Consider the following 15,193-nt stretch of genomic DNA (forward strand, 5'->3'; position numbering starts at 1 on the left):
GGTATAGCCTCAAATTTCCATTAGTTATAGAAACATTAATAAGATGTAGCAGCTTCTTTTGGGTCATCTGATGTCATCTTTAGGGGTGTTTGAAACAGATCATAGAATCATAGAATAGTTAGGGCTGGAAAGGACCTTAAGATCATCAAGTTCCAACCCCCCTGCCATGGGCAGGGACACCACACTAAAATCATAGCAACTGTTTCTTGCCTTCTATCCTACTACAGACATGCAGCTGGCAGTGCTGAAGGAGAATAGAGCAAAATATCTGAGGTTCTATAAATAGCTTTAAAGGGTGAAAAGCTAAAAGTTGACAAATTAAAACAGTGATGCAAGTACAGCCTGTGGTTGTAGGTCAGTGTGATCTACTGATTAAGTATTACTGAGGTGAGGGTTCATCACCTACTGGACATAACTTCATGTTCTCTGTAGCCTGTAGGTATTGAGTTGGACTTCCTGTATGATCACTACTGAAGCTTCCAGGAATTAGCAGGCTCCAGTGTCCAGCAGAACAAAGCTGGACTAACAAGCTTAATATTTTCTTTCTCAAGGTAAAATATTGTGTCTGCCTACTAATCGTTTTTTGTTTTTATTTTTTTTAAGCACATCAAGCATACCTGACCACCCTCTCATCATGTCTACTGAAGCTGAAACTACAACTACCAATAACCAGCCTGAGCAGCAAACTCCACCAAAAGCACAACCCTCAAAGAAGGAAAAAAAGAAAGGTAAGAAATACTTACCTTTTGAACACTTCTTCCAGTCAGTATCGTTAACCTTTCACTTGCCTAAAACTACGATCACTCTCACAGCGTAGTTAAATAACTTGGAAGTTTCAAGCTGACTGGGAGAGTTAGTAAATAATCTAATAAAATTAATCTGAAAGGTAGGATTTATCTTGAAAGGGTTTTTTTTTTTTTTCCATCTCTAAGTTCTAAAGCTCTCAGTTCCTCTTGTTAAATGACTCATTTCCTGAGCCTGAGAAGTCACCAAAAACCCAGAGAAGTGAAAGCCTCCTAGGGAACTGACCAGACCAAGGACCATCCAGGTAGCTGTTGATCTGAACCTGAACTCACTTCCTTCCAGAGAGGGAGTGATGTGTTAGATGCAGATACAGACTCCTGTCCAAAGGAGCTAGAAAACTCATTTCATGGGTGTTATTATAGATCCAGATTAAATGTTTTCATGTAAATATGATTACCTCATAGAGAAATACATTCTGAGGCACACAGTCAATGTTGAGCATGCAGAGAAGAAAAACAAGCAGTTCTGAGAAGCAATGGCAACATCTGAAATAGTACATTAGCTTAAATCCCAATTTATTATAGGGATGGGGGTACCAGGACTTGTTGTAGAAATAATGGTGCTGATAGAAAGTTCTAGCACAGGACCTAGGAGATTCTTGCATGCCAAGAGATCTGACTAGCACAGAGCTAGGTACAAACATCTGAAAGGCATATTGTGCATCATGTATAGTCATGGGAAGTATCATTTCTGCTTGGTGTGTTTTCCTTAGCACTTGCATCTATTTGGCTGTTGCCTATAAAAATTTCAGTCTTTTAAGTGGCAAACAATTGTTCTGAAGTCCCCAAATATTAAGCACTAGGCTCCACGCCTTGAATTGAGGCCAGATTCTACAAGAGTACACTGACCTTAAAGGAGTAAATATCTTGCTATGCACATGGTACTGGAAGGACTAAGGATTGTTAGTCACCTATACTTGAGGGGCAGTTGTAATATGTACTTACATGATAGTTTTGTTTGTTTAAGGGCTCAAAGGCCAACATAAACATTCCTTTATTAAAAAAAAAAAAAACCACAAAACAAGCAAACAACAAAAAACCAACAAACTTTTCTCTGTCTCCAGGGTCAGAAAAGACAGATGAATCTCTCTTGACTAGATTCAAAGGTGATGGTGTAAGATACAAAGCTAAACTGATTGGTATTGATGATGTCCCAGAGGCAAGAGGAGACAAAATGAGTCAGGATTCAATGATGAAGCTGAAGGTAAGGGCTTGAGCTGGCATGTCAGGAACACCTTCTGGGTAACCTTCAGAAAGCAAATCAAATGATTACTTTGGCACAAGCTCAGTGCAGCTTAATGGTAACACAGTAAAATAACAGCACATCCTAGATGCATGTTACTGCTAGGGCTGTAACCCCTTACTCAAAGAACAGTGTTTCTCTAATAGCTTGGGAATGCTCCTTTGGTTCTCTTGTAGGCATCTAGTATGGATGCTAATAGTATGAACTTGATCACAGTGAGCTTGGGTTTTGAACAGGGAGGGAGGAACTGTGCAATTTAACACTGACCTCAAAGCACAAGTTGGCATCCCATGGCAATAGTGACACCAGGAGATATAAATAAGCCGAAGAATAAATGAGACTGCAAAAACAAAAAAATACTTACGAAGTTCATAACACCCATATAGCTTCAAATCAGGCTGAGAAAGCTCATAAAGCTGCTGCTACAGCAGTTTAGTGAACTAAGATAAGTTTTAGAACTCTAAAACGTTTACAGGGGAATCACAACCTAGTTCTGATGTATTGCCTCAAACCTAGTCAGGCATATGTTACAAGAGGAATGCTGCTTACACTGTAGTTGCATAAGAATAACTAGATTAGCACTAATATGATCAGAGCCTTGGACTCATGGGGAATGTAAGGGAACAGCTTTAAACTCAATCTAACACAAATCTCATCAGTTGTTTAATATTCATCCTTTCTAGGGAGTGGCAGCAGCAGCCCGTTCCCAGGGTCAACACAAACAGAAGATCTCAGTGAACATATCCCTCTCTGGTATCAAAATAATAGATGAGAAAACTGGGGTAAGATATGATTTACTCTCTTAATGTGATTCTTAAAGCATGTGAGGAGTTTGGAAGTTAGACCGTCTGAACTAGATTCCTTATGGCATCATGCCTGCCTTTCCACATGTGAAAAGTGGCTTGTGAAACGGCTGGTCATGCCTCCTGCCAGAAAGATAACTACATCTGATTGTAGTTAATTGAAGTCTGATAAATGAGTCTTGAACTGAAGTCTTATAACTGTCTCAATCATTCTAAATACAGAGAAAATCAGCTATTATGTCCCTAGCAATTTAAACCATTTCCGCCCCCCCCCCCCAATCCTAGGTCATAGAGCATGAACATCCAGTAAACAAAATCTCCTTTATTGCTCGGGATGTGACAGACAGTCGTGCCTTTGGCTATATATGTGGAGGAGAAGGCCAACACCAGTTTTTTGCTATAAAAACAGCTCAACAGGTATGGATCAGACACCCTTTTCTACTTGCTATAAGTGATGCTATTGTGTGAACACTTAATGTGTGATTAAATGTAGTACTTTTACTAGCCATGTAAGATACAGCGGAATACCAACACAGAAGAGTTGACTCTTCTTCTGGAGGGAGGCAGTAGGAATTGACTGTATTACCAATGACTACTATCTTGTTCAGCTTTTCTGTAGTCCAGAAGAAAAAAATCAAGTAGCCTTGCTTACTATAATTAATTTGTCCATGCAATCATTAGTGAGGTGAAAGGGAGCCACTGTCATAGGCTTTCCTGTACAGAGTCCTGTTACTCTCAATGAGAATGCTATTTCTTGAGTCAAGTAGCCGAAGGTTCACTCAGAATTAATAGGAAGTATGTTAGAATTCCACTAGTCTAGTTCACATGCTGCTTTATCTTGCATAGCAGTGAAAACAGACTTACTCAACTGCAATACTGTTTCTGGGGCCAGTGAATGGTAGGTCTGCTCTTCCTGGACTTGCTTTGTGGAGGCATTCAGATACTTCTATGGTAAGTTCCTCCCTATGAAGAGATCTTTATATACAGGGTTTGTCTCTCTGAAGAGAATCTGTACAAAAGCAATATTGGAAACAAGCTACTTGGAATTACTGCTGAATATTACAGAGCTTCCTTGATGACCTGAACCTAGTTAGATATTCATAATTGATTAGCTTGTTTTATGATGTCTTTATAATATCCACTGTAATGACATAGAATCATAGAATAATTAGTTCCACCCCCCCCGCCATGGGCAGGGAGCCACATCTTCAAAGCTAGTAACGTCTCTACAGACATCCCTGCTTGTCCTCCTGGAGAACCTGTTGGCAGCTTCAGACCCTTTACAGGCAGAACTGAGGGCCTCCTTGTTGGAGCATGTAACACCTTCTCTTAAACCTGTTTTTATTAGTCTGAGTCCTGTGTTATACTGGCTTCACTGGAATTGTGGATTAAATACAAAAGCTTTCTGTGTGTTCTCTGGAGTTGAGTCTGTTCTCAGAGCTTTTCACCATGGGGTGCTACTTGTCAGCCTACAAGTTTAATCAAGCTGTAGATGCTCTTGACTTGCTGCTAGTTGTTTTTAACACAAACTTGTCTAGCTGAGAAATGAAGACTTCTACAGCTCTAGAATTCTGCAGCTGTACTGTTTGTCAAAGTTGGTAATTGTTGAAAAGGCATTCCCAGCAGTTAGTTGCCTAAACCCCTCAATTAGGAAAGTATGATGCTTGGATATAAACAGTGAGATCTGTTCACCAGATTCTCTTCTTCAGCCAGTGGTAGTGGTTGAAAAGGCAGACTTGTCTTGCTCTAGGCCCTGACACAGTTGCTATATTTCTCAAGCAAAAAGTTCCAAATCAATATAGCTGAGCCTGCCATTACCTCAGTAATGACTCAAGATATTCTTGTTAATGCTTGTGCAGGGAATGCAGTGCCTTTCTAATTCATGCTAAATTGTAATCTAATTCACATCAAAATGTCATTGTGATACAAACACCACTTAAAGCTGGTATCTGCTCTATGCATTTGAGGTCATGATAATCTTACCTTATACTTGTTTTCCTTGTTTACTATTTGCATCCTGTTTAAAATAATGTGGTATTAGCTATAGATTTCCCCAGGTTCAGTGTTGGTGGTGGTGAAAAGAGATGGTTGCAAAATGCTTTTCTTCATGAGACTACCAAAAGGCTTGGATAAACTTTGCACTTTCAAGGAAATAAGATCAGTATGAAATCTTGTGCTGCAACTTTTTAGCAAAAACTTGGCGTAGCACAAATACATACAGCAATTTTCCCTGTGGAGTTAACATCAGTTTTAAGTTGGTTGTGATCTATTACCCTTGGATTCTACATAAGCTCTCTTGTATGTAGACTAAACAGTCTGTTAAACTCTTGCTTTTCCTATTATCTTGCTGTTTAGGAAAGTTTAGCCTGCTGCACAGCTTGCTTTAGAAGTCCAGGGAGAAGTAGTACATGGACTAAAAACTACATTCTTTTTCAGGCTGAGCCTCTAGTTGTTGATCTTAAGGACCTTTTTCAACTAATATATAATATGAAGAAGAAACAAGAGGAAGACAAGAAAAAGGCAAGTAAAATTAGAAAAACTGCATTAGTCTGCATAGAAATAAAGCTTGCTTCAGCTTTGCCTTGGCTTGGCTATTGGGCACTTGTTACACTTGACTCTGAGGTCTCTCTAAATCTAGGATCACTCAAAGCTATTGTTTAGTAATTGTATCACCAGTTTAATTGCCTCTTAGATCCGGTAAATTCTCCAAAGTGAAAGGCTTTGGATATTCTACATGATGTCTGGGTACTAAAAGCCCTCTTTTCCTCTTTAGAGTGAAGAAGCAGATAAGACCGAGGTAAGTCACTCCAACTTAGCCTCACTTGTTAAGGTATGCTGCTGCAACACAACTAGCTTTTCACTTCCTTTACACTGCCAGCAATATGGAGGCAATGTGAGGTGGCCATTTACATTTAAATGGGAGTAAAAGGGGCCTACAGAACTAATACTGAGTAGTGGCCTCCGTTATACTTTACCTTTTCATCACTTACTCTTTGAAGCTTCCAAGTCCTTGATTATGGCAAATTTTTATAATCCAGTTGTTGCTGACAGTTATCCATCTGTTACAGAGTGGTGGTGAAGCACCACCTGCTGATCGAGCTGACAAAATGAAACCGGTAGGTTACATTTTAGAACTTCATATTGATGCCACTAAGGAGTTCATAACTGTCTCCATATTGTGTGGGAGTTGCAGTATTTATAGATGAGCTTACAGTAGATCTGCATGATGTTTGGCTCTTGCAAGAACTATAACAGATACCAATTATTTCAATATTTCTGGCTTCAAGGGAGTTGACCAGATGGACTTATTTGGGGATATGTCAACACCTCCTGATACGAGCAGTCCCACAGTAAGTAGAATCTAGTTTAGCTTTCTTGGATTATGCTTTGAGAGCAAACTTAGTCCTAGTGATAAGATCTGGTTTTATTTTGTTAATCTTGGTTTCTGATTTGACTGAGACATTTGTCTAGTTGTCGGTGTACTACTGTCTTAGGGATATAATAGTATATTACTGACTAGAGTAGCTCCTGTCATTTTTATCCAGCAGAGTTCACTTGAGATTTCATGACAGAGATAATACTGTATTGCTAATCATAGAGTCATAGAATGGATTGGATTTGGGCTGGAAACCAAAAGACTGTCCAGTTCCAACCCTCCTGGTAGGAGCAGGGACACATTCCAATAGACCAAGTTGCTCCAAGCCCTATCTAGCCTGGCCTTGAACACTGCCAGGGATGGGGCAGCCACAGCTTCTCCGGGCAACATGTGCAAGTGCCTCAGCACCCTCATAGTGAAGAACTTATTCGTAATATCTAGTTTACATCTACTATCATTTTAAAACCATTACTTCTCATCACTATACTCCCAGATAAAGATATCCTCCTCATCTTTATGGACAAGTGAACCCTAAAGTAAGTCACTTGGAGTTGACTCCTGGCCATTCTAGGTCAGTAGCCCTAGTTCAAGATGGGGCTTATCTCTACAGAAATGTGCATAAAACTTGGCTTGGCTCGTATGACCCCTGAAATCTTACCAGTTTATTCTGACACTGTAAGACACTATCAGGTGTGATACAGTGGTGCTGTCAAGCCAGCTAGTGACCAAGTCTTTACCCTTCTATTGCCTGCTTGATGGAGAGATGACATGTTAATATCTTCCACTGTCAAATACCTCTCCAGTCTTACTCTGAAGCAGAGATTGCAACTTGGAATCACACTAAGGCAGTGTGATTTCACAGCTTGTCAAAACAAAGGACTAGAATTCAAAGAGTTCTTGACCTCAGTGAAAGCTTAGGTGTAATTAGTGCTTGATGACTAGTCTCTGGTCCATAGAACAAGCATTTGACACTTAACTAAGTGATTTTTCAGAACCTCCATGTTAAAAGCAAATAGCTGTGACTTGGTGACAGCCAGCAGTGCTTGCCTTAGTGACTTCAAGATGAAGCTTTAGTACAACTGTTACACTGAATACTTCTAAGTATAATGCATTGGATACTTGGTTCTCTCTTTTTGCAGCTGTTCTCCTTGAATTTGTATACTATGCAGCAAGTCCTACATAAAACTAACTCTGTTTTTCTTTCTGGACAAATAGGAAGCTAAAGAGATTCTTTTAGTGGATCTAAATTCTGAAATTGAAACCAAACAGACTTTTACAAAAGAGGATCTCTTCTTGAATGGCAACACAACCTCTCTTCCACTACCAAAGCCACAGCCACCCTTCTTGCCTGAGAGTTCTTTCTCTACCAATCTCAGCTTTTTTCCTACACCTAATCCAGACCCTTTCAGTGATGATCCTTTTGCACAGCCAGACCAATCTGTACCACCTTCATTTGATTCTCTAAAATCTGCTCAGAAGAAGGAAAGTCTGAATACCTTGACACCGGTGTATAATGATCCTTCAGGTGGTGATATTGACTCCTTTGGTAAAGAGTTTGACCAAATCTCTAATAGAACTAGCAAACAAGAAGCCCTAACATACCAGTGGCCACTTGAGAGTAAGTCACCTGCAGCAAAAACTCCAGATGGGGTACCAGAGAGTGAACAGAATGGTGCTCATAAAACCCTGTCAAACCTGTTTGTGGAAGGTGCTTCCAAAGGCGTATCTCTGCAGAATGGAGTAAAGCTGGATTCTGAAAGCAATATGCAATTCATGTCACATGAGCCCATAACAATTAGCCCACCACCACAAAGCACCAAGCCAGGAAGAGGAAGGAGGTCTGTCAAGGTGAACAATGTTCAAGTAATTAATAGTGATAAGCATGCTGCTACTCAGAAGCTGGGTGAAGGAATCTTTTCTTTCCTTGTACTGTGTAACTGGTTAAATAGCTTCACAGCACATGTACTTCCTTTCTACCTGTTGTGCTTACTCTAACATCTCTGCAGCCATGGTACATTCTAACACTCATGAATATTTCATAGTAGCTATGATCACTAAATTATATACTCTCTTCCTTAATGCTTCCGTTCTTCTGTAAAGGTCTGCAAAGGTAAGTATGCTGCTATATACATTGATACTTGATATAAATGCCAAACCTGTTAAGATAGCTGTATGCCCATCAACCTGTGTATCGTAACAATGAGGTATGAATATTAATTTGCAGACATCTATATAGTTTCTCAGCACCTGCCTGCTGAGGAAATTTCAGCAACTTGCTTGATAAGACATAGCATGGCTTTTGGTCAGCTGCATTTGTTTTGCACTCAAGTGATGCAAAACTCTGCTGCTAGCCTTGCCACAACTGCAGGGGTCACTGTAGACTGAGCAGGAATATTTAGAGGGGTGGGGATAAGAGGAAAGCTCTTTATGTTGGCAAATAATTCAGTTCCTTTAAATCTTATTCTGCTGCTGACTTTCAACTACTATATATTATACCTACTTAATGCCATGCATCTCAGTATGTGTGAACAACATGGTGTAGTTTGAAACTCTTACACTTGGTGTCTAAAGGATATGCCAAAGCCTCCATCTCTCCTCTAGCTGTTAAAGCTTGTAGCTCTGGACTGGTGGGTCTTGATCATCTAGCATGTGTTCTGCCATGCCATCTCACTAAGCTTTTTTTTTTTTTTTTTTTTTTTCTCCTTTCTAGAATGCATCAGATGACTTACTTAGCTCGGACTTCTTTGTGCCAACTAAAGAGAGCCTTAGCTTGACCTCAGTGACACAAACAGGACCTGTGACACTGGACCTCTTCAGAACAAATCGTACCACAGCACCTCCACTGGCTGGTCGAGGTTAGTTCACAAGTGAAGGTCTTGTTCCCATCTAAGATACTGCTACCACCAAAACAAGGGTTCTAGTTTTAATTCATGTGTAGTGTGGTGCCCTTTAATCCATGTACTGTCTGCCTTAACTATTAAGTTCTGCATTAATTTCTGCAAATAGAGGCATAAACTCTGCATCTTTAACTAGAAGAGCATTTTTTGCTTTAACTTTGATAATAGATTTCTGCTTCAGGTACACAAGGTTCCAGTGTGCCAGGCAGAACTCGGGATGCTGCAGATTTTTAGTAATCATTTGCACAGAGGTAACTATGGCAAATGCATCTGTCACTTCTGTGCCAGGACTATATAATAAAAGTGCCTTCTTTTATTATATCAATCTCAATTCTGTTCTTCAGAGACTTAAATGGAGCAAAGTAAAAAATGTTAACCTCCTCTCCTCCCCAAATGATTTCATTTTTAAGTGTAATTCAACACATTTTTACAAACAGTACATGGAATATGTTTTGCTGGGACCCTCAGTGGAACTGATACCCTCCTTCTCGAGGTCTTCTGAATGCTGAAGTGCTGTATAACAACAATCTCACCCTCCCCCCAGGTGGCATGGCAATAACTTCACCATGGAGTGCGCAGACAACTGCTTTCACCCAGGCTGCCTCAGTCTTTCCTGGGTCTGTGATGCCTGCTCAGTCTACAGGATTTACTCAGCCATTTACCCTTGGTACTCAAACAGTGCCAAGCTGGAGCCAGCCTGCACCTTTTGCTCCAGCAGCCTCTCAGCCCTCTGGTCTCTGGGCACAGCCAGCACAAATACCATCTAATCCATGGATGAAGCAATCTAGTGCTGTAAATCCCTTCCAGAGTAGCGTGTTCCCAACTTCAGCACTACCTGCTCAGATCCAGTCTGTACTGCCCTCCATGCCAATAACAACCACCAGCCCACCTCAGCCACCACCTAGAATTGCACCTCAGAAGGAGCTTTCCAAGAAAGAAAGTGATGCTTTTATTGCTCTGGATCCTCTTGGTGATAAAGAGATGAAGGATGTCAAGGAAATGTTCAAAGACTTCCAGCTGACAAAGCCACCTGCAGTACCAGCGAGAAGAGGAGAACAGCAAAACCTTCCAGGTGCTTCTGGAGCTTTCAGCAATTATTTTAGTAGCAAAGTAGGCATTCAAGATAATACAGCTCATGGTGACATGGAAGCTAGCTAGCAAGCTCTCAGCCAAAATGACTGGTGAAATGGTTTTTGGTTGTTTTTTTTTTTTTTTTTCCTTGGAGAGCTGCTCAGGGATTGGGATGACTGATCACTGGTCTTTTTTTTTGATAGAACTAAAAATTTGATTCAGTGATTACTGAAACCAGGTTGAAGGGCTGTCTCCCATTGATCAATATCAGTGGCCAAACACTGACACCTAGTGCCTAAACTATTTGACTAGAATGAGGAAAAATAGGTCTGTACAGTGTTACAAGTCCAATGTCCCAGCTAGCTTAAGTGTCATTAGGGACAAGCAGGAGATAAAATTGTGAGATTACTCAAAGCAACTTTTATGTGGACTTTTTCATGTACTATTCTCTGATTCTATGATGCTATGAGCTCTGGTGTTGGTCAGGCAAAGCTGAGGACTTGTTAAAGCTTTTACATGATTACAGCCGTATGTCTCTTTTCCTTAGAACCACCGAAGCCTGTTCCCCAACAAACTGCGTTGCCTACTGATGTCCTATTTGAAAGTCAAGCTAAAACAGACCTTTTCAGTGCCTCATCTGTAAGTAGTAACAAAAACCAAGCAAACAAAAAAACTAACCCAAAACCAACCCAATCAATCTTTCTCTCCTTAAGAAGGGTGTCTGTGTTTCACCACTGTCTTAGTTCTGACTTCAGAGTCTGTGGAACAAAATTTCTTGTATGTATGAGGCTAATAATTAATCTAATGTAGGGCACTTGTGCAACAAGGCAACAAAGTATGATTCCATTTGGCTTGGGTCCATAACCAGTTCCCCACACTGCAAGCGCTAGCAGGAATGTCTTCAGTATTGGGAGATTCTGCAAAAGACTGTAAAATCAGGTAGCTGCAGAAGTCTTCCACTTTGGCTATACTTACCTTTCTGTGGAATAGACTGAGCAGTGTAGACTATGCAGCTCCCTTGCTGAACAGACGGGAGGCTTCCATGTCCGTTACCCCCTGGGGGAAGAAGAGGCTTCACCACATCACTTCCTTTGGGACACAGCACTTCAAGCCCTTGGTGAAAACTCTGTGTCTGTTCCTAAATGCTGTGTTAAGACATTTAGCATCTGGTTAAAATAAATCTGATCATAACTACACTGGCTCAGCTCCAAATAAGTGTTCAGGCATCACATGTAGCTTTTCTGGAAGATACCTTGATTTAGACTAGGATAACTGCTAACATGGCTTTAGAGCCATTTTCTCTTGGTAGCACAGTACAGTTAATGTATACTCAACAGGGGCTCTGCAGTATTCTATCCAGAAAGTGTCTGGAACAGGAACTAGCTGATACAGTCATGCAGAGTAAACCTGGTGAAACCTTGAAACCCACTAACAATTCATGATCTCTTTTTCCCCAGAGAGAATCTCAGAAACCACCTTCTGATTCTTTCGGTGATTCTTTTGGCAACCCATTTGTATAGATCAGGTAAGTCTTTCACTAATAAGACAACCTACTTCATTCTCCGAAATTGATTCGTAAAACCTTTGGTAAAGAGCTGGCTAAAATCTACTCTAGCTCAACTGTAGCGCTTCTCTGAAGTATGGCAAACAGCCTCTAGAAGAACACCTGCTAGAAAAACCTTCTACTCAGACTTGTACATAGCTGCATCCCAGCTAAGCCTAGCCAGCTTCACTTTCTTAGAAATAAAGATTTATTCTTCCACAGGCTTAGGTTTCAAGGCCACAACAGAACTCAACTTTCTCCTTGAGGAAAGTTAATGAGTAATTATGTACTGCAAAACTCAGAGGGGCTGACTAAATTCCTGCAGATATCTCTCGAGGAGCATGTTAGAACACAGCACCCCATACAGATTTCTGAAGCTTAATCCCCTGAATAATTGCAGGTTTGTACTCTGGGTGAATTGGAGTAAAAACACAGTAAGGGCTCTTGTGAGGGCTTTGGTTACTAGAAACTAATGAAACTAACTTTTGTACCACTGATTTAAAGAACATGAACTGTAAAACTACCAATTCTATTTTTCTGACACACTTCTGTTAGAAGCCAGACAGTGTATGAGAGGAAGCCTCAGAAGACAAGTGTTGCTATTTATTGCTTTAGTTTTGTTCTCTGTGGCTCTAAACAAGTTTAAACAATAAAACTATACTTATAGCTATCCTAACCCTAAGTCTTTTTCATCACACTAGGTATAACTGGAAAAGGACAAATGGAGTAACTGGATCTCTTCCTAACATGATTTTTCTACGTTTCACTTTGCTGTCTGCCACTCTTGCTGTTGTTCCATGATGTCTGTAATCTAAATACTTCTAGGTGGATTGAAACAAACTCTCAAAGAACATGCTGTGAAGATGGTAATTCAGGGCAAAGCAAATGGAGAGTTGGACTCAAGTTTGACTTGGAGACCCAAATTCAAATTGGTGGATGTTAATTTTACTTTAGTTCTTTGCAGTTTTTCGCAGAAGAGCTTAGAAACACTAGGTCTTGTGCACATGGTCACTACAATTCTTCTTTCTATAGCACTTACTGTCCTAAAATACAGGAACTGAATGTACCTGAGGAAGAAGTGAAGAAGGGAATTGAATTAGTAGCTAAAGTTCCACAACTAAATCTAGGTCAACTGCCTGTTAACACAGCAGCACCCAGTTAAGTGGATACTACTGAGCTCTAATTGGTGACTGGTCATATGACTTGGTCTCTGAGCCAAAGCTATAAACTGTATGGAAAGGAAAAATAATAAATCTAATATTTGTCTATTTAATGGTAAAATTATCATTCTACCATGAATGTTTAATAAAGGGACTAACTGTGGGGTCTGTAACAGAACTGTGAGAGTCGTGAATATTAGAGGTCTACACTGTAGGGTCAGATAAGCTGACACTTCTTGCAGAACATTGTAGTCATGGATACTAACTGTTCTCTTGGTGCTAATATGGGGATTTTTTTTCAGAGAGGGAAATCCACTAGGATTACTTTTCTATGAATGTGGCTTGACAGACAAATGGAACAAGCAGATAGGCTTCTCGCATATATCTCAGTGAATGTCCCTGATGTTGCTCAGTTTCAATTGTCACATGGTGCAGTGTGACATGTTTCCAGTGTGTTAGAAAGCAAAAAGACAATCATGGCTTCATACCAGGCCTAGATTCCTTGTGAACAGTTCTACCACCTCTGTGCCATGAATGTGTGGTAGTCTTCCATTTCTTGAAAACTGTCTTTTCTAAGGAATCTCTTTACTAACAGATTTCTAGATCAGTTGGCTATAACTGACTATAACAGCTGCATTCTTGGCCAGTGGGGATTGCTGGTGTGTCAGAGGTTTTTCTGATAATACCAAGTATAAACTTGAAATAGTATTGTTAAATCAAATGCCTAATCAGCTGCTGAAGAGCTAAGAAAGTCAACTTGAACACAGCCTTAGTACTCAATTCAGCCAGTCATGCAATAGTCTTGTATATAAACCTCTTGCACTTTCTGTAATGCACAGAAGCTATGAATTTTAAGTATTTGTCTCAAACTGGAAATGTAGAAACTTATGGATGTTACACTGTTATATAAAACTGTAGTATCTCAAGCGATGTTACCTAATGACATTAAACAGAAGCAACTCTTCATATCAAACATAGTGTGGCTGTTGATTCTGTCTTCCATAATTCAATTTTATGGTTCAGTTGGCACTAGGAGTTCAGAACTCACTAAAGATTTTCTCATCTGTTCTTACTATAGCTGCCTGAGTGCAAGTTCTTAAGTCTTTCTGTGGCTTCTTGCATCAGGCCTGTTCCACAAGTGTTGTCCCACAGTAAAAAAGTAAAACCCCAACTAACTTAGTAAATTGTCAGGAGGAGTTTGTCCCATAAGTAAGTTGCTCAGCCTGAATCTGCCGATACTAAAGATGCTTTTTTGTTCCTTTTTGCAGCACCCTGGAAACCAGCTCCTTAAATTGCATTAAGAAGTTTCACTAATTCAACTTGTTTATTCCAACTTTGAACGAGGTCTAAACTGATGCTTGCAACACTGAATTAGAACATTTAGCTCTTGTTCAGAACAAATTCTTACAGTTCTAATGCAGATGGCTGACAAGAATAAATACATTAGAAAGTTACTAATTTAATTAACCTTTAGTACTTGAGACTGACCTGTAACTATCAGCCTGATGTACCACTGAATTAAATACAATGGGTGCATGGGTGCATTTGATGCTCTTTGATTTGTGTGGTTAACAGATTGAAAACAATTTGTTCAAAAGGAGTTGATATCCAGCTTGAAATATAGGCCTTATGGTGCTTCACAGAGAATCACTGATTTCCCTTTTTACCTGTTTTTTGTGGTGGGTTTGTCGTTTTTGTTTTTTTTTTTCCCCCCTCCCTCTGCACGGCAGCAAGATTGACTGTCTTGGTGCTTGAGTAAAGGAGTATGTTTACCAGTATTTGAGTTAAACATCTAAATGACCACTTGCTTGTCCAGCTAAAATTAACAGTCCATCTATGCTGGAGTTTTGAAATAGCTGTCAGGATGATGTCTAAGAGCTGTTTAGCAGGACCTCTTACAAGCTGGCCAAAGATGCTTGCTGCTCTGCTGGCTTAGTTTGAATAGCTGTTTACTCTGATTTTTGTCTCTGTCTTAAAGAGCCATGAACTGTGGTGGTGTACATACAGCTTCCATTGAGGCAGGTATGATGAAACAATACAATATTGCAAGTGTCGGTGTCTTGCATTATTGCTCAACAAATTAGGTTAGTGCAATTGCGCTCATCAAACTGCGGTGAGGTTGCATCAGATTTAAGTTCCCGTAAATAAAATTGCCTGCACTATTCCACACCATCTCCTTTCCCTGCCATAAAAATGAGGGAACAGAAAAAAATTAAATTTTTCTTATCCATGGTAATTTGGAATATCCTTATACTATATTATTTTTTTTTAAGCTTGCATGCAGGTGCTTATTAACT

At 40.0% G+C, this 15,193-nt stretch overlaps 1 protein-coding gene across 2 annotated transcripts; it reads left to right on the plus strand.

The window, feature by feature from the left end:
- Positions 1-576: 576 nt before the first annotated feature.
- Positions 577-13,869, plus strand: DAB2 (DAB adaptor protein 2). Of its 2 annotated transcripts, XM_061362732.1 has the most exons (13): positions 577-728; positions 1,868-2,007; positions 2,730-2,828; positions 3,135-3,266; positions 5,286-5,373; positions 5,630-5,679; positions 6,137-6,199; positions 7,441-8,073; positions 8,936-9,080; positions 9,667-10,194; positions 10,741-10,832; positions 11,651-11,718; positions 12,438-13,869. In XM_061362732.1, exons 1-12 carry the CDS (start codon positions 635-637, stop codon positions 11,711-11,713), a joined length of 2,127 nt encoding a protein of 708 aa, XP_061218716.1. In that variant the 5' UTR covers positions 577-634; the 3' UTR covers positions 11,714-11,718; positions 12,438-13,869. The 2 variants fall into 2 exon arrangements, with proteins under 2 accessions (XP_061218716.1, XP_061218717.1); XM_061362733.1 differs by lacking the exon at positions 7,441-8,073.
- Positions 13,870-15,193: the final 1,324 nt, after the last annotated feature.

Source organism: Neopsephotus bourkii, unplaced genomic scaffold (assembly GCF_033783945.1).
Source record: "Neopsephotus bourkii isolate Nb327-2 ecotype Australia unplaced genomic scaffold, CSIRO-AGI_Nbou_v1 NB_1134, whole genome shotgun sequence".
NCBI classification, from domain to species: domain Eukaryota; kingdom Metazoa; phylum Chordata; class Aves; order Psittaciformes; family Psittacidae; genus Neopsephotus; species Neopsephotus bourkii.

What these genes read in the sequence shown, in the direction of transcription:
- DAB2 (XM_061362732.1), top strand. Translation starts at nt 635, where the DNA reads ATGTCTACTGAAGCTGAAACTACAACTACCAATAACCAGCCTGAGCAG. An exon ending in CTATAAAAACAGCTCAACAG is followed by an intron (nt 3,267 to 5,285) that starts GTATGGATCAGA and finishes ATTCTTTTTCAG; the next exon opens with GCTGAGCCTCTAGTTGTTGA. An exon ending in AGAACAGCAAAACCTTCCAG is followed by an intron (nt 10,195 to 10,740) that starts GTGCTTCTGGAG and finishes TCTTTTCCTTAG; the next exon opens with AACCACCGAAGCCTGTTCCC.